The sequence below is a fragment of the Chaetura pelagica genome, unplaced genomic scaffold, assembly GCF_000747805.2.
Source record: "Chaetura pelagica isolate M959 unplaced genomic scaffold, ChaPel_1.0 scaffold283, whole genome shotgun sequence".
NCBI lineage: Eukaryota > Metazoa > Chordata > Aves > Apodiformes > Apodidae > Chaetura > Chaetura pelagica.
In genome coordinates this window covers 1,197,946-1,218,582 of record NW_009952688.1, presented here as the reverse complement: position 1 = coordinate 1,218,582, position 20,637 = coordinate 1,197,946, and the positions used below count along the sequence as shown (strand labels likewise).

Here is a 20,637-nt window from a genome sequence, read left to right as displayed (position 1 = left end):
GTCAACCCACCACATTGTGTTTCTCCTGGCCTCAGACTGCAAATATTTTGTAATTTGCTCTGAAAACAATCCCATTAATTTCAGTTGACAGCTCTTCCAAGCATCATTCATGCTGTCATTGGTTAGCCGAAGTCTTCGCTGACATACGCAGGTTTATTTGTTAAATTCAGAATATGCATCTGGACATGGAAATCCCTGTACTCATTTTTTACTATCTGACTCTTGCTGTCCCTAGATTCCACATGGAAGACCTGGTACTGACCTGGACCTTTAATTATGGCATTAATTCAGTGATAATTCTTTTCCAGATCACTGCTCGTTGTTCCACTTCCACCTCTCTGGTTACACTGTGTCACTCAATCCTGTGGCTTTTCTCAGTTACATACTACCAAATTTTCTCTCCGCAGCCCTTATTCTAATTTTCTGAAAACAAAACTCTTTGCCTTTCTGCTAATCTAGGCTGAGGTGCTTCATCAATTTGTCTGGGAGTTCAGTGTCTCTCACTCACTATTTATATTCTAGACCCAGGTAAGGAAGAAAACTTCGTATGTCCTTCCTGTGGCTCCTCTGCAATTTTTGCCACAAAGCATACACAAAGGTCTCTACCAATGAGCACCTCCAAAACCTGTCAGATGCACCTGCTGGCTGTCAATTTGTGTATTTACTAACATTTGGTAAAAGAAAATATGCATGTTCAGGTTTCAACGAGATTCGAGAAGATGTCATACTGTTGCTACAACAATCAAAAATTTCTCCACTCAAAAGCATAGAGCACAGTTGCTTCCATTTACAGAATCTGCAGATGGACACATGCATGATACAACAGTTGCTTACTGTCAGTTTACACCACCTAGAGAAACTATTTCTGGATCTTTTAAAAAATGGAATAGAGAACATAAGGATAAGCTCTTAAATCACCATTAAATAAAACAATTTATCCTGCACAAATTATCAACACTGCAGATAACTTGTTTAAAATTAGTAAGACCAAGCCATTTACTTACCATTGGCAGCCTGGATTGAAGCATCTGGAGATCATCATAACCATAGATCTGCTTAAAGACAGATAAAAATACAACATCATTATAATACACTTTGCTGATGTTCACCAGCAAACAGTTGGAACTCAGTCCAGTCCATTTTAAAGGTGCACAGATATAGGTCACAATGTGCCATCAGAGCACACGGTAGCACTTCTAGGCTAAAAGAGCAAATCTTAAAACGGCTTGCTACTCAGATGTAGTTTCTTGGTGACAGCCATGCTTTGAGGAGAGTCTGACTGTCCCATCTTCAATACTGTTTTCACAGATACATCATTCGTCAGCTTGTGAAAAATCTACAAGGTATTCAGATGTGGTAGTAAAAGCAACAGCCTTCTTTGCTGCAACCCTTACTTCTGAGAATAATGGGATTTAAGTTTTGATGACTAGATCACAAAGCAACCTTTGATATCTGCCCCCTACATTAGGTGTGATATGGAAAGTTGATTAGAATAAACTTTCTGATCTAAAAAACAGGTAGCAAAAAATATATGGATCCTAGTCACGCATCAAAAAACTATGCGCAATCTAAGTACGACAGGCAGGACAAACAGCACATTTCAACCATTACTATAGTAAATCTATTCCAGTAACACAAACCTGAATTAGTCTAATTTTACTCAAAGGGACCAAAAAACTGCTATCACTGGCAACCTTAGCAACCTGCATGTTTAGCTTCAACAGTTGCCAATTCAGGTCTGTTCCAGTAATTCTGCACTTTACTATCAACAGTAAACTCTCAATGAACATATTTCACATATTCAGCATTTGTAATAAGAATTCCACATGCAACACAAGCCAGCAGAAATGCCTTGCATAGACAACAGCAGGTCTGGAGGGCTCACTTGCACCAGGGGTTAAGCAATCAAGGACAGGAATAATTAAACTGCTTACTGGGTAGGCAGGTAGAAGTCCTCCAGGTCCCACAATATACTGGTTATGCAACAAGGGCGGTACACCTTGGGGCAGGTTTGGGGGAGCTTTGCCTGTAGGATCAAAATATAGACACTTTAAGAAGCCTTTAGAAAAGGAAAGGCTTCAGCATTGACACAAGACAGCTCACAAGCCCTGGCAGCTGCTCTGTCATAGTTTGTAAAGAGCAGAACTGCACAGAAGAATTTTGTACTGATTGATAGTAGTGCTCAAAATAGCCTGAAGAGTTTAACCATGCCTCAGTGAAGGGCAAACACAGACTACTTAAGACTGCAAACTGCTATCAGAGAACAGTCTGATTTTGATATCTAGTTTGTCCAGGAGGATTACAAGAATTAAGGAAACTCCTCCTCTCCTTAGTCTCCTCCTGAAGGAAAAATTTACACATTTTTCTCAATCTAAGAGAGCACACTCTCTCATATTCTGCTCTGTCAACAGACTCCCCCTTATGCCAGCAATAGACTGGAAAGCACTAAATGTTGCCAGCCTACTTTTTGTGGGTAACTTATTGTAGCTGAGAACAGCAAAGAAAAGTTAATTGAAACAGTTTTAGTTGCTTCCATGAGGTAGTGCTAGGAAGCAGAAATTTAAAAAATTGCACTTTGGCCAGTCATCAGACACTTCATTTAGAAGGCACAGGAATAACAAAGCCTTTTGTAAGTTTGATGTCAATATTTAAATCATTCACTTCCCTCCACAAGATTTCCTTTTAGCAGTTAAAAGTTGATTAGAGAAACAAAAGAGAATTTAGCAATGCTTCCACTTCAGTAAAAGAGGTCTCCCCACCTTCTCTCTCTGTGGGCCCCTTTTCTGAAGTGCTATTTGCTGTGGAATGACCCAAACATTAGACACTTCTTCCCTTTCTTTACATGTGTCAGTAGGGAGGTGGCATATGATAATGAGGACATTGCAGTATATTTTGATACTGTCAAGTTAATTCAAGTCACAGGGAAGGCTGAAATTAAAAGATGATGTGAATTCACAGACAGGAGTTGATCACAATCTGGAATACAAACCCAGCAAATCTCCTAACCCAACATCTATCATCTTCAAAGTCAGAACTGCTGTGATGTCTATAAAGATCTTTGGGGATGGAATGTGTTGTATAAATGCCACGTAAACACCCTAACAAATATTTCAAATACACAAAACCAGTCAACTTTATTTTATTAGACAGCAAATAAAGCATGCTGAAGATGCTAGTCAAGAGTGCAGATTTCTTAGTGAAGTTATGGCTGGTGAGATGCTCAACTGACAGCCCTGCTGACTGAAGTCCTCTGTCTATCCACATGATCTCTTAACATTTCGAACCTGAAGACACTAAGGGAGCTGCTCGTGTGGTAGCAGCTGGTATCGACACACTGCTAACGCTCAGGCCAAGGCTGTTCGTAGTGTTCATACTGCTTGCCATGCTGACAACGGAGGAGGTGGTGCTAGTGGCTGAGGTTGAAGCAGTTGAAAAGGTCGTTGAGGGCTGGAGTGAAGTTGTGTTCTCAACACTAGTGTGCTAGAAAGGAGACAAACAGAATTAAGGATCACGGAGTAAATAAACCACAGTGGAAGATGCTGGGGGGGAATAAAAAAACCCAACACATCAATTATTTAAGTAACAGCAGCACATGCATAAGATATCCATTATCTAAATACTAAGCAAACAAATAAGTTGTATACTTGTGATTTTTAAGCATTCAAAGAAAATTATTATAAGAGTAGAATTCAAACCGCTGAAACATCAAAAAATTATAACATGGTAACTCAAGTGTCACTCCATTGCCTTATTTCTTGCTTTTTGTTTTATACTCCTTTAAGCTAGTACTTGTTATATGAAATAAACTCCTATATTCTTCCAGAAGTCAGTATTTGTTTTTAAAATACAGGACACTGCTACTACTGTGATTTCCTTAATGCATTTCTGGAATTTAAAATATTAAAACTGTAGTTCCCTATAACAGAATCATTGTAGTAAACTCAAGAGCAGACCAGGTACATCACAGGAACACAGGAGGATGAAGGAGTTCCTCGTTTGAATCCAGCACAATACAGTGCCTTAGCAGTAAGATGATCACACTTGCAAAACTGCTATTAACACACAGAAGTCAGAACATCTCTGACAACAGAAAAGAAGGGTATTTGGGTGTGGATTTTTAAGTTACACATTCAGTAGGGATTGGGCACTACAAACCAAAATACAGGCATAAAGAAGAGAAGAAACCTATCTGCACACCCTGGCTGGGATTGTACAGAAGGTCTCGATCACAGACCAAGGCAGTATCTATCTGACTTTCATCTGTGCAACCTCATCTCGGCCACTGTGTTGACCACTATTTGCCTTGTTATCTCAAATGTATTACATGCATGCATGACAACAATGCCACAGAGAAAACCTTAAAATCATGTCATGAAACATCTGTCAGTACATGTATCATTCCACCACCTGCATTCTTCCAGTTAATCTCTCCAGAGCACATCTGGAGCAGTTTCAGGCAGCCACTTCTGAAGATTCTTTTTTATGAAGTACATTTGTTACAAGCAATTTCTTTATTCCATCCCTTCTGGCTCGCATGAAAATTTCCTCTGCAGTTGTATGACTGGCGAGTCTCTGTAATAGCTAATACTGATCTAGTACACATGACAAGTGGTAGACTTTTTTTACCACCAGAGGACTGGCAGTCCTTTTCTGAGGTAAGGCTCTTGCTTTGGTTTGCAGTGTTCTGGGATGCAACGATGTTCAAGAAAGTGTCTTAAATCATCAGACTAACTGCCTATATGCTAAACGTGTTGAATTGCAAACAAGACTTACCACATGTGATGTGCCTGAAGACAGCACTGAGGCAGGGGAGAGGTTGTTCTGATGATTGGAAAGGGAGCTAGAAAGAAATTGCAAAGAAATAATAAAATTATTTTTTCCAAGAACTATTTTAAATACATATGTGTTTGTGTGTGCGTATATATATGTATACACACACAGAAGAATACATACAAACACAGAACAGGCAGTAGGGTACTAGCTAAAGAATAAAAATTCACATACATGCACACCACAGAATATTTGTCAAAAAATCCCAACATTTTCAGTAGAGGTCCAAGTATATATATACACATACATGTGCATGAAGATATGCGTGTGTGCATATATACATACTCCCCACAGGTATTTTGTCCTTTAAGTAATATCCTACTACATTTTAATGAAAAAAACCTGAAATAAAGAGACAATTAATAATAACAAACATGTAAAACACCATTCATTTGTAGTTATTAATTTACCGTATGCTTAGAAGAACAACAGTTGCTTCAGGAATTATGTGGCAAGGACTCCAAAACATGTGAAGTCCAAAACCAGAAGGTTCGCACAACAAACAGTTTGTTCATCGCTCCTTCCCTGAGCAAGTGCTGCTACCAGCCAGAGCGCAGGTATTGATCAAGTGAGGAAGTGCTTTGGTTTGACTCACTATGGTACTTCCAACATTTTAAGCTGTGTAACATTAGTTTAACAAAATAAAACTACAGGCTATTTGCTCTATAACTCCACCAAAAGCCCCAACACACTCTCAAAAGACAGGGCTGAAAAAGACCAGCAAACAAAGAACATTTGTGAAAGGTGCAAAATTAGCCATACTACTTCAGGATCTGGAAGTCTGATCTAGGCTCGTTCACACCACTACACCCTGCCAAAAGCTATTTCCTCTTTGAAAAGATCAGAATTACTGGTTCAGTTTTATACATACACTGCAAAGTATGAAAATAAATCCCTTGCTGCAAAACATCTACAGATAACTCCGCTTTTGGAAGCACCATCTTTTTTTTCCCTAGATGACCAGGACCCTGAACTTCTGGTACTAACACAAGCACTAACATTCATCTGTAATCAAACTATGTTTAAATGCTCCTGAAAGGTGACTGAAACTGGTTCTTAAACATTTACACTGACAGAAGTTATATATTACAAATTGAAGGTTAAGAACTTACAGTACGGTACAGAATAAACAAAGAACACTGAAAACAAGCAAAGAAAAAAAAACCTTAAAAAATATGTACAGTTTGGGCTCAAAAAAGTCCCTTGTTATGTGAAATTAGGGACTTTTTACAAAAAGCATGTAGTGATAGGATGAGGGGGAATGGTTTGAAGATGAAGGACAGGTAGCTTTAGGTTGGAAATTAGAAATTCTTTCCTTTGAAGGAGGTGAAACACTGGCATAGGTTGCCCAGAGGAGTTGTGGCTGCCCCTTCCCTGTGGCAGGGGGGCAGAGTTCATTGACAGACGGGATGGGGCCTGGAGCAAACTGGTATAGTGGGAGGTGTCTCTGCCCATACAGGGGGCTTGGAACGAGATGATCTATAAAGTCCCTTTCAACCCAAACCATCCTGTGATTCCGTGATCTTTTTCCTATATCTGCCCACCAGCATCAATCTTCCAACTAAAACTTCTACCAATGTACACCAGCTTTTCAACAAATATGAGGAGATGATGTTTCTAATGTGAATAGAATAATTCTTAATATTTGACACTTTTACCATTTTATTCAACAGAAAGCACTAGTATATTAAAAGAAAACCAACCATGTCCTAGTTGTGAAACAGGAAAAGGAAACAAACAAAAAAAACCCAATTAAGATCCCATAAAATTATTTTCTTACATCAACAAATACAGTACAACAGTGAGTACTAAAAATGTAACTCAGCCAGTATAGCCACAGGATGTCACAAACCTGAGGATGAAGCTCAAGTAACATGCACTGAGAAAATCACAGACAGTGCAAATGAGCTAAGTTGTGCTGAATGCACTTCCAGGAAGACTCATCTGGTATTTCAGAGTGTCTTATGGAAATGCCTTAGAAAAAGAAAAAAAAAACAACACAAACTTTCCCTGTAGAATTATTTCTGGATTTTAATTTTAAGAAATACAAATATACCTGAAACAACAATATTTCAAAATTACCCAGGAAGTAAACTGCTAAGGAATGTTAAGGAAAACATAAGACACTAAACAAAAAACAGTTACTGTGTACGAAGTAGGAAAACAAACTGGGGGACTCGAGTTCCACTTTACACAAGGAAGAACTTCTTTACTGTAAGGGTTACAGAGCACTGGAACAGGCTGCCCAGAGAGGCTGTGGAGTCTCCTTCTCTGGATACTTTCAAGACTCATTTGGACATGTTTCTGTGTGACCCTGCCCCAGATTCTGTGGTGGTCTGGCTCCGAGAGGGGGGTTGGACTTGATCATCTGCAGAGGTCCCTACCAAACTTTGACACTCTGTGGTTCTGTGACTTTGTGATTTAGCTAATTTAGCTGGCATGATTGAAGCAAGAGCCTCTTGAAACACAAAGGTGTTTATATATTACAAGAACTTGAGGCCGCACAGAGCTCATACTTTGTGACCATAAATATTCTGTTGTCTTCTGAATCTGTCCAAATTCTGGTTAATGTCAGTAAAGAGGACCCTGGTGCCTGACAGCCCCCACATGCCATCACTCTTAAGTGTGGCCTTTCCCCAAAACTGAACCCCTTTTAGTTTACCATAACTCCTACTGTACCTGCTTAACTGGGAAAGTGAGCTGCTGGCCAGATCACTGGACTGAGGCAAGCTGGGCAACGTTGCTGGGTGCTGAGATGCGGAAGGCAGAAGCGAAGCTGTGGTGGATACCACGCTAGGCAGAGAACCAGCAGAAGGTAGTAAGGGAGAAGGCTCTGTCTTAGGTGCTGGAACTGATGAAGTAGCTGAAACAAGATGACACATTCAAAGGCAAATTTCAGCAAACCTGACATTCCAGCCTGGATGCAGGAACACAGCAGTATTCTCCCCTGTATTTACAAGAACACTGATCATTAGGAAGCAGTAACACTATCAAACAATCTGGCTATTAAGGAAAATTCAAACAGCAATAGAACTATAATTTTTTCTCTTTAACTTCTTTACCTAGAATAGATTTATAATTTTCACTAATACACCTGTAGCAAACTACAGTCTTCTGTCCTTTACCTCCCACTATCTGAATTACTAGCTTTTGCTTACAAGTCAATACTCATTTTAGAATTCCTTGCATGTGATTCCACAAACAAAAGTAATCTGCTTTTCAAGGCACTGCACAGATCTACTCTTACCTACAGCTCTGTTTCTTCATTCCAACCTACACACCTACACCTTTGATGATCAAGGCTGAGACTGCTGGAGTACCAGGGCACATATAATTTATCAGTTTGGAGCACTCAGTCAAATGTGTAATGCAGTAGAATAATAAAAGGATATGACTAAGCACAGCATTAAGCATTTGTAATGACTAAAGAGTTTTAAAATACTGAATTAGATAACAAAAAGTGTTTAGCTTAGTATTACTTTTTAGGCTATACAGAGTAAAACTTGTATACCATACATTTGCCTTTCCAACGGATCACTATACTATAAGACACAGAAGAACTCTACTGCCCAGCATAATCCCCAGCTATTTCTGTACTTATCTCTTGTCCTGCAAAGATAGTATGAAGAATTAGAGGTACTCATCTAGCAATAAAACCTGGCGAGTTGTGCCCCATGCTTCCATAGCACATCAGAGACCACTACCCAGTGGATCATCAATAACTTGCAAAGCATGTGAAGACAGTTTTAGAACAGTCAGTAAGCAGAAGTCAGATAGATGCTCTGAAGTGACATATTACAGTTTTTACGCATCATATTATTATTGATTTGATTTCCTCACTGAATGACCCATTTGGGGTCATTTCCATGCTGGATTGGGTGCTATGCAAGCAGAAATCTAGAGGTCTTGGTCCTCATAAGGGTAACAGATAACAGAGAAGTTAGAAATTGAAGTGATAAACAAGCACAGTTATGAAGGCAATGACCATATCACCTGATACCTCCTGGCACAATTCATAAAAAAATAAGCAAATAACATTTACAGCTCTTAATACATTTAGGGCAGCTTTTTCTTCTTGATGTCCTTCAATACAAGGGACAGAATCACTATCTTCATTAACACTCTTTACAAGATGCCTGAACTTAACGTGCAACACAAAGAAAACCAGGAGACAAGCAGAATGGTCAGAATTGTAACACAACAGCCGTGCTTTGAACTAAGGGTTTAGGAAGCATGAGAACTGGATATTAAAGGACCACAACAGCAAAGCTGAGAGGTGAACAACTAAGACCACTATCAGCACATATAGAAGGGAAAAGGTCAGTACTTCCAAACGCTGAGAGAAAATTTCAGAACTGTTTGAATACATGAAATAGATACATGGAACAAGATTAATTCCAGTTTATGCTTGAGATACAGAAAAAAATGCCAAAAATATTCTCAAGAGAGAACTGGTAAAGAAAAAGAGACTACTAAAGCTATTAAAGGATAATTACAAAAACACCAGGAATTCTTGGATCTTTTTTTTCCATTGCAAAAAGACAAGTCCTGTAATGAATTTTACAAATTGTTTATTAATTCTGTACATGACAGTAAAAAAGTTTTCCACTTGAAAAGCTGCCTTATATATAATTTTTTTTTAAATAGTAACTCTTTGGGCAGTCCTTCTCATTTAAATTGAACTTGGCACTAGTAAAACACTGTTTACATATCTAAATACACAATTGCTGTCTACTCAGAAGCATAACACACACACAAAAAAAAGGCTGCATCAGTAATGACCTACTTGAAGAGATGGACAAGAGGAGCACAGACCTAAAATTGAAGTGTTGAAAATTTCAAAACATGCTCAGTCACACTGCTGCCCTTGAAAACTTCCACAGAGCGGTACAAAAGGTCAGGAGACTGAATACTATACTTTAAGTCCAGCAAGAGAGCTGTAAGGGTGCTACAAGTAAAATACCACGTCAGAAATAGGCAAGACAAAGACCACAGAAGGGCCTGTATAAGTCAGCCCCGTGTCGCCGTCACTTCACTGCAAAGCAGCAAGTTCCCCGGAAGAGGGAGCATGTTAGTCACCCTTATTCCCCACAGGCTTGTAACCAGGCACAAGTCGCACTTCACCCAGAAAGAAGTGGATTCAAACAGTGCGACTTGGTTTCATTACTGCTAAATGATACTTGCAGCTTCCCAACTCAGAGCTGGAAGAATTGCTACGGAATTTTACCTTCATTTTTAATTTACTATTTTATTTTAATTTTCTATTAAATAATCTTTGGCAGATAAATTCAAAAGGAAAAGCAGCAGCAAACTAGGTTCTCTAATTCTGAGCCTACTCTGGTTTGTGAATTTAATAAGACTGCTTTCCTGCTTCAGTTTGAGTCAAGGAACAAGCAGTGTATCCTATGCAAGTACAAAATAAACCCAAATGAGTCAGCCAAAAATTAGTCAGGGAGAACAACAGAAAACCTTAAACCAGACGTCACTGTTAGAGTTATGTGCACAGCAAGTAATAAGGAAATATCAGGAAGTCCTGTGCAAAACCAAACATTGTAAACTTACTGTCAAGAGTTGCCTGTGCTCTAACACCACCATGTCCATTCTGTAAAAAAAAGGAAAAATTAATGAATAAATAATTTCAGAGATTTATTACATTTTCAGATTGAATCACACATAAAACATGCTTCATGCAAAATTTTATATTCATTCTAAATTGAAAGACAAAAAAGGCGTAAAATTAACTTTTTACTGTCGTTAACAAAACCACATAATATTTGTCTCAAGTGCAAGGTGTCCTGAACATAGAGAATCCCATACACTGCCCATACTACACCCCTCAGCAGGAGACCTTCCCGTGTAGTGTATACAACATAAACTTCAGGTTCACACCCATATGAAAGAAAGAATTGCATTAACAGATAGGAAATGGTTGTGCTTTTGATCTAATGCAACTCACAATTTTAACTATCCAAGTTACACAGAGATGCCAATTTTTTTCCATTGAAAGATAAGACTTGAGAAGCACCAGTTGTTTTTTGGATAACGCTGGAGTACAGAAGTGGATAGTCTATGCTTGATCCTCACCAGTACATACGAGCTAGTGCAGAAGACAAGTGTGACTGAGCCATTACATAACAAAGGCCAAAGGCAAATACACTTACAAACTGTCACAAGTTCCTTAAACATTTAATAAATTAAAACAAACCTACATTCCAGAGAGTAGAAAGAGAGTAGGTGCTTTTGAATCTCCCAAGAGATTCTCTCTGTCCTAGATGAGACCTCTCCCCATGCTTTTCAAAATAAAACATGAAACTGATTCCCACTGGTGTTTAGATCCAAAAAAAAGAGTAACGCTGGAGGGGCCACAAACAGTTTGGGATCCACTTGCTTGGTGCCGTATAAATTTAATAAATAATATATTTTTGTATAAAAACTGTCAACTTATGGCAATACACCATGACTGATATTTACATAGTTTCTTTTTTCAGAGCTAAGCTTCAGGGAAGGACACTCAAGCAGAAAGTTAACTGTTACTAAGAAGAAAGGTCAAACAGCAATTTCAGAAGTCAAAACCCATAAAATCAGAGGCTGTTTTATCACACACACAGTTCAGCCAGAAACAGCTACACAACAGGAAAAGCAAAACCAAGTTAACACTGTGGTCTTGGGAATCAAAAATACCACTTGGCTTAGTTAAAAGCATTGAAATGGCAGGGTAACACAAGGCTATAATGGATTAGACCATTTCACCTTTTTCAATGTCTTATTTCTGAAGTTCACTCACCGTAACTGCAACTGGGGTTGAATCAGATGGAGCCATGGAGCTTTGGTACGCTATCCTGCTATGCACAGAAGTCGGGTCATAGGAGGATGTAGTTGTTACTGGGCTGGAGCTCTGGGATGAGCAAGTCAGACTGGAAGAGGTGATGGCAGAGCTTGTGTAAGTGGTCTCCTGTACTGCATTGGACATTGGCAAAGAGGTATTCAAAGGATCACTGGAAAAAGTAAAAATTATTATCTTGGTAAATGACACCTCAAACACCTTCATGAAAATACCAGCTCCTATACAGTCATCTTCTCTACCTTATACACACAGTCAAAAACACATTATTTATACTAGAAAACCTAATAGCGAAAAAAAGACAATTTTGCTTTGGTCCCCAGTAATCACTGCTTCATAACCGTTAGCTGCATTATGCATTATTCACCCTTCTCCAGCCAGCCCAAACAAAACAAGAGTTAACACATGAACACTCTTCAGTCATGTTATTTCCACCTTCTCAAAGGATAAAATAATGATCATAATCTCTTTTTTTAAACAACTAGATCCATAGTCTGCTACACGATGAGAAACACCCAATGTCTTCTTGCAACAGAATTCTGAAGCTACAGTAACAGTCTAACAGACTATGAACTATGCAAAGAGGAAAAAATACTTCTGAACATGCAGGAGTGTTTAACTTTCTAAACAGCTTAAATAATTTCTAGGACTAGAAATGCATGTGAAAGTTCATTTTTACTAGTATTTGTGAATTAACTTCAGAAAGCTTTTTACTAAGGCAATTTTTTTTTAAATTAAAAAGGAAGAAATAAATGGGTTACTAGTATGTTGGCATTTATCATTATTTTAGCATTTCAGTAAGAACTTTTGCATACTGAAAGCCTGGCTGCCTTTCTCATTCCATGAAAGCATCAGATCTGTAACCTGTTGCCAATCTACTTACACTCATATATGGCACAAGGGGCATCTCTCCTGGTTGAAAAATACATCATGTTACGAGGAAAAAGCCCGCAAACAAATCCAAAAATTGGAACAATGAAACATGAGAAAGCAATTGTTACAAGGCAATTTACATTCATGCCATCTCCACCTTCACATCGACTCTTCCAAGGAGATTTTTGTTAGAAATCTTTCTTTTAAGATGCCACCAACAGAAAGCCCTCAGCCTTACGTGTCATTATACTTCCCCCTTTCATTACATGGTAACTGTGCCTTGAATGTCTTTGGCACAAAACTTGGCTTCCTAAAACAGACATGTAAGAACACACAAGGGGAACTCACACATACTTTACAGATTTTGAGTACAAGCTATTGTTGGTCGACTGGCTGGTATTCTCACTGCTTGAAGCTGATCCAAACTCTGGGAGTGCAGGCTCTGATCCAAACTCCAGAGCACCAAACTGAACATTTAACCCTGTCACATCTGCTGATCCAGGCATTTCCACTGCAGAGGCAGGAATCTTAAAGGAGGAAAAAAAAGCCATAATTCTTTTGTATGCACTATCTGTATTAAATATATTAGTGACATCCCCTCTTCCCTTCACTACAGGCTTCTTCAGTTACTGCCTCAGCCTTCAGTGTAAACTGTATCTGTGAAAACCCCCCCAGTTTACATCACATAAATTAACTACAATCCTGTAACCTGAAATTAATTCACTGATTCTGTGCCCTGACTTGCAGCTGAAAGAATCATAGAATCATAGAATCTTAGGGGCTGGAAGGGACCTCAAGAGATCATCTAGTCCAACCCCCCTGCCAGAGCAGGGTCACCTAGAGTACATCACACAGGAACTCATCCAGGTGGGTTTTGAATGTCTCCAGTGAGGGAGACTCCACAACCTCCCTGGGCAGTCTGTTCCAGTGCTCTGTCACTCTCACAGTAAAAAAATTTTTTCGGATATTCACCTTGAACTTCCTATGCTCCAATTTACACCCATTACCCCTTGTCCTATCACTGGTCATCACTGAGAAAAGCCTAACTCCGTCCCCCTGACACTCACCCCTTACATATTTGTAAACATTGATGAGGTCACCCCTCAGTCTCCTTTTCTCCAAGCTAAAGAGACCCAGCTCCCTCAGCCTTTCCTCATAAGGGAGATGTTCCACTCCCCTAATCATCTTCGTAGCTCTGCGCTGGACTCTTTCGAGCAGTTCCCTGTCCTTTTTGAACTGAGGGGCCCAGAACTGGACACAATACTCCAGATGTGGCCTCACCAATGCAGAATAGAGGGGGAGGAGAACCTCTCTTGACCTACTAACCACACCCTTTCTAATGCACCCCAGGATGCCATTGGCCTTCTTGGCCACAAGGGCACATTGCTGGCTCATGGTCATCCTCCTGTCTACCAGGACCCCCAGGTCTCTTTCACCTACACTACTCTCCAGCAGTTCAGCCCCCAACCTGTACTGGGACATGGTGTTGTTCTTCCCCAAATGTAAAACTCTGCACTTCCCCTTGTTGAATTTCATCATGTTTCTCCCCGCCCAACTCTCCAACCTATCTAAGTCTCTCTGAATGGCAGCACAGCCTTCTGGTGTGTCAGCCACTCCTCCCAGCTTAGTGTCATCAGCAAACTTGCTGAGGGTACATTCTATACCCTCATCCAGGTCGTTGATGAAGATGTTGAACAACACCGGTCCCAGTACCGACCCCTGTGGGACTCCACTAGTCACACACCTCCAACCAGATTCTGCCCCATTGACTACAACTCTCTGACTCCTTCCTTTCAACCAGTTCCTAATCCACCTCACTTCCTGGTCACCAAACCCATACCTGATCAACTTTTCTACAAGGATGCTGTGGGAGACGGTGTCAAATGCTTTACTGAAATCAAGATAAACCACATCTACCGCTCTACCATCATCTATCCACCTAGTAATTTCCTCATAGAAGGCTATGAGGTTAGTCAAACATGATTTACCCTTGATAAAACCATGTTGACTGCTCTTGATGACCCCCATGTCCTTGATGTGCCTGGAGATAGTGCCAAGAACAAGTTGTTCCATCACCTTTCCAGGGATGGAGGTGAGGCTGACCGGTCTATAGTTACCCGGGTCCTCCTTCTTGCCCTTCTTGTAGACTGGTGTGACATTTGCTATCCTCCAGTCCTCAGGCACCTCTCCTGTTGCCCATGACTTACTGAAGATGATAGAGAGTGGCCTAGCAATGACCTCCGCCAGCTCCCTCAGCACCCTTGGGTGCATTCCATCCGGACCCATGGATTTATGGATGTCCAGATTACTCAACTGATCCCGAACCCAATCCTCATCTACCACGTCAAACTCTTCCTCTATCTTGACTTCTTCTGGGGCTATAATAAGCCATGCAATTCTACAATATCAATGTGTCATCTGCTTTCAGCCAACATTTACGTTGTGGCTACTCCATCAACCCCAAATCACTCAGCAACAGTCATTTTTCACACGCGGCAATCAGATCTGTGCTTGGAAAAGAAAACATCACTGTATTTCAGACTTGAAAATTATCCAGCTTAGAACTTCCTGCTTTATAAACAAGAAATATACCATGGTCTTTGCTCTCTTCTAAATAGCAACTTATAAATAGGATAGAATCACAGAATCATTTTGGTACTATCAAGCTGGATAAGAACTTATGAAGTCAAACCATTAGCCCAGTACTGCCAAGTCCACCACTAAACCATGTTGACCAGCACCACATCTACATGTTGTTTAAATATGTCCGGGGATAGTGACTCCACCACTTCCCTGGGCAGCCTGTCCCAGTGCCTGACAATCCATCCAGGAAAGAAACTATGCCTAATAACCAACCTAAACCTCCCCTGGCACAACTAGAGGCCATTTCATCTCATCTTTTCTCTTGTTAAGAGAAAGGATAACCTCCCACCTGGTATAATCTTCTTTCAGGCAGTTGTAGAGAGTGATAAGGTCTCCCCTCAGCCCCCTTTTCTTCAGACTAAATAACCCCAGTTCCCTCAGATGTTCCTGGTAACAGTTGTGCTCCAGACCTTTCACAAGTTTTGTTACTCCTCCTTCAACACAGTCCAGCACTTTCATGTCCTTCTTGTAGAGAGAGGCTCAGGACTGAACACGGAATTCAAGGTGTGGCCTCACGAGTGCCCAACATAAGGGGGCAATCACTGCCTTGGTCCTGCTGGCTGCACTATTTCTGACACAAGCTTTTGTATGTTTTTACATGTACTAAGGACCAGCCACCATTCAACTACCCACCTTGGATGCTGGAGTTATCCTCCGTTTTGGTGGTTTTATCTGTTTTTGCTGGGTTTGATGGGCAGTCACTGCCTGGTTATCCATAGACACAGTGGGGAGCTGTAACATTTTGCTAACAGCTGTAGAGGTGTCTACTGGTGATGGCTCTCGAAGTTTTACCTGGGCAGAGAAGGACTCCAGCCCAGGAGGAGGAACAGTAACTGTTTGCACTTGCTGCTGCTGTCGTTGGGTCAGCTGGCTCAGAACTGGGGATGGTTCAGGCTGGGATTTAAAGTCTGGTCAGCATTGGGAAAAATAAATACCAAAATTAAAGCATTACACTCTGCCCTTCTCACTCCTACTCTTCATGAAAGAATCTGGGTGACCTGACACACTCAACAGCTATGATTTTCACATGAGTTTCATATGACCTTCATCACTGTCATAAGGACAACATTTGATATTCTCTAAATAAACAGAAGTGGGTAAGCATTACTTGGCTTTCTTCAAAAATATGAAGACAAAACCATCTATGTAGTCACCTAACGTTATCACACATTAGGTCTCAAAAACTGTTATGGATTATTTTAATCAAACACCCCATTCTATGATTCTATTGTAGGTTTCACTGCAATTAACCATCACGATAAACTGTGATCACTTCCAAGGTGTCTGGAATTGCAGCTTAGAAGTATTATGATTTGGGATTTCCTGTCCCTACAGACTAGATTTTCAGAACAAATAGGAAGTCATCTACCATTTCAACCTAGCTGAAAGTCAAAAGATACTGATCACTAACAGTTTTTTTCCAAGTCTTCCCCAGTCATATTTTTTGGACACTGAAAGCCAGGCAGTGGCTCAGAGCACTGGTCAATAACCATGGATAACGTTAAGCCTATCAAAACCTAGTTTGTGATATACCCATGTCTATTTCCAGCAAATAAATGTAACTCTTACAATGTTGCAACCAATTGTGTTATTAGGATTACATTTTTTTGGAAAAAGTTTTTCATTAGGGCAATTTAAACTATCATTGGCATTAAGAAATAGCCCAGACTAAGAGAGAGAGAGGAAGCTATGTCAAAGCACTTACCAAACTGACTAAGGACTGAGGACTGAGTAATGGGTGGTTTTAGATCCCAAGATGATGTGGTCGTTGTGGTAGTGGTGGAGGCGCTACTGAGGTTTTGTTGAGAGGTAAACTGGCCCAGTCCTGGAGATTTCAACTGGTCTAAGATTTGGGATCCAGTAGAGTTTGCCAGTTTAGAGGATCCAAGTTCTCCAAAGCCAGAACAAAGAACTGCAGACTACCAAAAGAAAAAAAGAAAAAAAGAAAAAAAAAAAAAAAAAAAAAGGCAGGGAAGGAGTGGAGTGAAATATCCCATAAATAATTTGAACATAACCATAGGGTCAAAGCCTACAGCTGCTATTTGGCAGCAACTAAAACAACTTCTTTAGCCTTCGATTACCAAAAACTGACCAATAAAAATTTGAGCAGCTGTAGTGTATGGCCCTGTCCTCTTTGATTATCATTGATACAACTTCCACCACTGACTGCAACAATACTGATCTACTTGAATTCATGTATCTTCAAAGTGTGCATATTTATTCTCTGGAAATCAGTCCAACTGTTTAGTAAATTTTAAGTGCTCAGTTTCAAGCCCTCACAATTGACTCAGAAATAGGCAGGTTTCCATGAAAAGCAATCGGATATGTGCTTGGAAACAACACATAGTTTTCTGGCATAGACCTCTTTCCTATAAACAAATTATTTCATCCTAAATCAGCATGCAGTAAATACACCTACTCCTTGCTCATAAAGTAACAGAAGTACTTCATGTAAATCAAGAAACAACTACTTAGCAAAACAAGTACAAGAAGTCTTATTTTTGTATGTGTGTGTGAACGGAAAGAACAGAACTCTTAACTCCATTCCTTCAACATTTGCCACCTAAATTTTACAATTACTGAAACATTTCATGAAATGTCCAGTACTGGAAAGGTTGTTTACCCTGAAATATTTACTCATGAAGAATATTTAGAAAACATAAGATAATTTTACCAGACTTTGAGGAGAATAAGAGTTTACAGCACTGGAGCTGCCAGTTCCTGACGCCATCTGAGTGCTGTGCTGAGAATTTGTGAAGACTAGGGCTTGGCCAAAGGTCTGCTGCTGAGGAGACTCAAATGAGTTGCCTTCTGTCTCTTGGGCAGAAGTCACAGGCTTCTGAAGCAGCGTTACCAAATCAATACTGTAAGAAAAAGAGAAGTCTGGCTGCAATAAACATGATGATGAGGCTGCACTGAAAGTAAAGAAAGGCGACTAAAGCTGCTGTATCAGCAACAGAATTATTACTGATAAACAGTCCTTCCAAATATTGCTTGTCTGCAATACAAAAAGAGTTAGAATAGAGATTTTTGCCAGAAAGTAATATTTAGCTAGCTGAAACCTTCCACTACAGTTAGAATATAAATTATCTTTGCACTCATTTTTTTCAAACATTATCAAATTTATAACATCACATATCACATAAATAACCTATGTGATTAATATAACCATGTCACCGGAGACAAGTCATAAAAGATATCTAATGTTGAAGTGGATCCTGCCTGCAAGCCCATTATATATATATATGTATATATATATAATGGATATATATATATATGTATATTCGGAATCCACATTCTGTGTATCACACTACCCCTTTAAAAAGAGCAAGGGATCCAAGTACCACCTCTGTACAGGATAGGTATGAGCACATTAAAGTCACCATGCAGCGATTGAGTGAATATGCAGTGACACGGAAGTCACAGGAGCAGCACAGATAAAAGCTAAGTTTCTCACAGCAGGCACATATCCAAAGTTACACTACCAAACATACCTGAGCAGGATGAGAAACATTGATTTTCTTGGTTTTGGCATGCCTTACTAACCCCTACCACATATTTTGCACAGCTTTATCCAAGAAAAAGGAAAGCATTCAGAAATAAAATAAATCTACTCCAAAAAATCTGATTTAAACTTATCCTAAATATACCACAGGCTTGGGTTGAAGAGCTGCTTTCAGCATTTTCATTAGCATAGATTTCTTAATGCCCCAAACAAACAAAACGAAACAAAACCACCAGAATTTGAGCTGATGAACTGGAATGTTTTCTAACATAATTTGAGGCACACCCACTGGAAGATTATTTCCATTAGAATAGTGACCATGTTATCATATGAACTTTAAGAAGCACAGGAACATAAACTGTAGACCAACTGACACTATGCCTTCTCCAGATGACATTCATATTGTAAGGGAAATGTTGCTGCAATCTGGAGTACAGCAGTACAGCTGCATCAAGATATCTTGAGACCATCAGGCTATCTAATTTTCAGATCTCATGCTATCCACCTACTGAAGTCTTCAACATAGAGCTTTAATCTGCTCACCTAGGATCTGAGGCTAACACAGTCAATTGATTCCACATCATCATCAACATGATCCAACAGGTTGTTTTTTTCCCCCCCTTATTTTTGGTTCTTTATCCAAACTACATAATCAGTTAAGGCAAGTAATAGTGATGCTTACCAGGAAATTCACCTTCTTACCAACCCAAGCTTTTCTATTAACACATCTATCAACGCACTACATTCTGTACACTTTTTTGCATCTACAGGGGCAGGATTTCCACTTTCTGGACAGCAAAGCCAGAGTTTCCTTTTCAACAGCAGAAAACTATTCTTGCCAACTACTTTTACTCCCGCTGGTAAGCAGACTTCGTGAAGAAGGAAGGGTCTTCTCAGTATTATGCTAGTGGATTTGGCAAGTTTGGCTCCATTGTGAAAAATAGGTAACACAGGAACACACAAAACCAATGATTTGCAAGCAAGGCTTTTGCAATTATGAAATCAACTTGACAAACTCCTGACCAGGGCTGCCCTGTGCTTTATTCAACATTTTGTATGTGGAAGCTAACATCACCTAACAAAGCAAAAGACTTTTCACATATAGGAAAAATGTGGAAAAGAGCTTACCTTTGCCCAGCAGTCACATGATTCTCAGCTGGAACAGAGGAAGCAGTGAAGACTTTTGTTTCAGAAAGCTGAAAAAGAGAGGTGGGTTGGGGGAGAAAAGTATTTTAATAATACAGGGGGTCACATTTCACTGTTGCAGTATCTGCAGAAATTCCATGTTGGTCATGCACTTTCAACATAAAAGTGAAGTCAAACACCATTACAATTAGTTATGCTGCAGTTCTGCTTAAAATGACAAAAAAATATAGTTGAACGTCAGTGTCTTCTCCACAGAACTGCATACAAATTTAATTAAAGTATCAGGAAATTTCACCTACTGAACACACACAATGGCAAACCAGTGTAGCTATATCAGTTTGAGCAAGAGTTGAACTGAAAAATATACCAGTAGAAAGTAATTAACATGACAGCTGGTATATCATCAGTGTAAAGATACCTTGTGCAGACATAATTTAGGACTCTATAGAGCAACTCTGATAAATTCTGTTGCAGAAGTCTAAAACACTGCACCATCCCCATTAATTTCATGTATCTCTGTGTTTTACACCTCAGCCCACATCACCATCAGAGACTTTCATTAGCTTTTCCTTTTTAAAAAATAGTAAACAGTTACAGCTTCCCAGGTTTAATTGATTGCTATTTACATGAATACTTGCAACCAGAGCAGGTGTTAAGTCAGTACGGGTTAAGCATAACAAGGAAAAGATATGCATGTATAACCCTATAATAGCTATATTTTAAATTAAATTTGCACAACATCTATCTTACCTACTTTGGTGTGGCTTTGTGTTAAGACCAAAGAACAACTGACCTGTTT

At 39.6% G+C, this 20,637-nt stretch overlaps 1 protein-coding gene across 1 annotated transcript in view; it reads right to left on the bottom strand.

Moving 5' to 3' along the window:
• Window positions 1-1,004: 1,004 nt before the first annotated feature.
• LOC104385369 (ubiquitin-associated protein 2-like) overlaps window positions 1,005-20,637 on the bottom strand; it is a gene marked incomplete at its 3' end in the record, with an annotated part of 53,254 nt that continues 33,621 nt past the window's right edge. The window contains exons 9-20 of the mRNA XM_009993811.1: window positions 19,821-19,888; window positions 17,862-18,051; window positions 16,893-17,106; window positions 15,821-16,095; window positions 12,899-13,071; window positions 11,615-11,825; window positions 10,393-10,432; window positions 7,510-7,675; window positions 4,774-4,840; window positions 3,285-3,480; window positions 1,935-2,026; window positions 1,005-1,052 (exon numbers count right to left, since the gene is read on the bottom strand). Coding sequence (XP_009992113.1) covers window positions 1,005-1,052; window positions 1,935-2,026; window positions 3,285-3,480; window positions 4,774-4,840; window positions 7,510-7,675; window positions 10,393-10,432; window positions 11,615-11,825; window positions 12,899-13,071; window positions 15,821-16,095; window positions 16,893-17,106; window positions 17,862-18,051; window positions 19,821-19,888 — 1,740 coding nt within the window. The remainder of the gene's footprint in view (window positions 1,053-1,934; window positions 2,027-3,284; window positions 3,481-4,773; window positions 4,841-7,509; window positions 7,676-10,392; window positions 10,433-11,614; window positions 11,826-12,898; window positions 13,072-15,820; window positions 16,096-16,892; window positions 17,107-17,861; window positions 18,052-19,820; window positions 19,889-20,637) is intronic.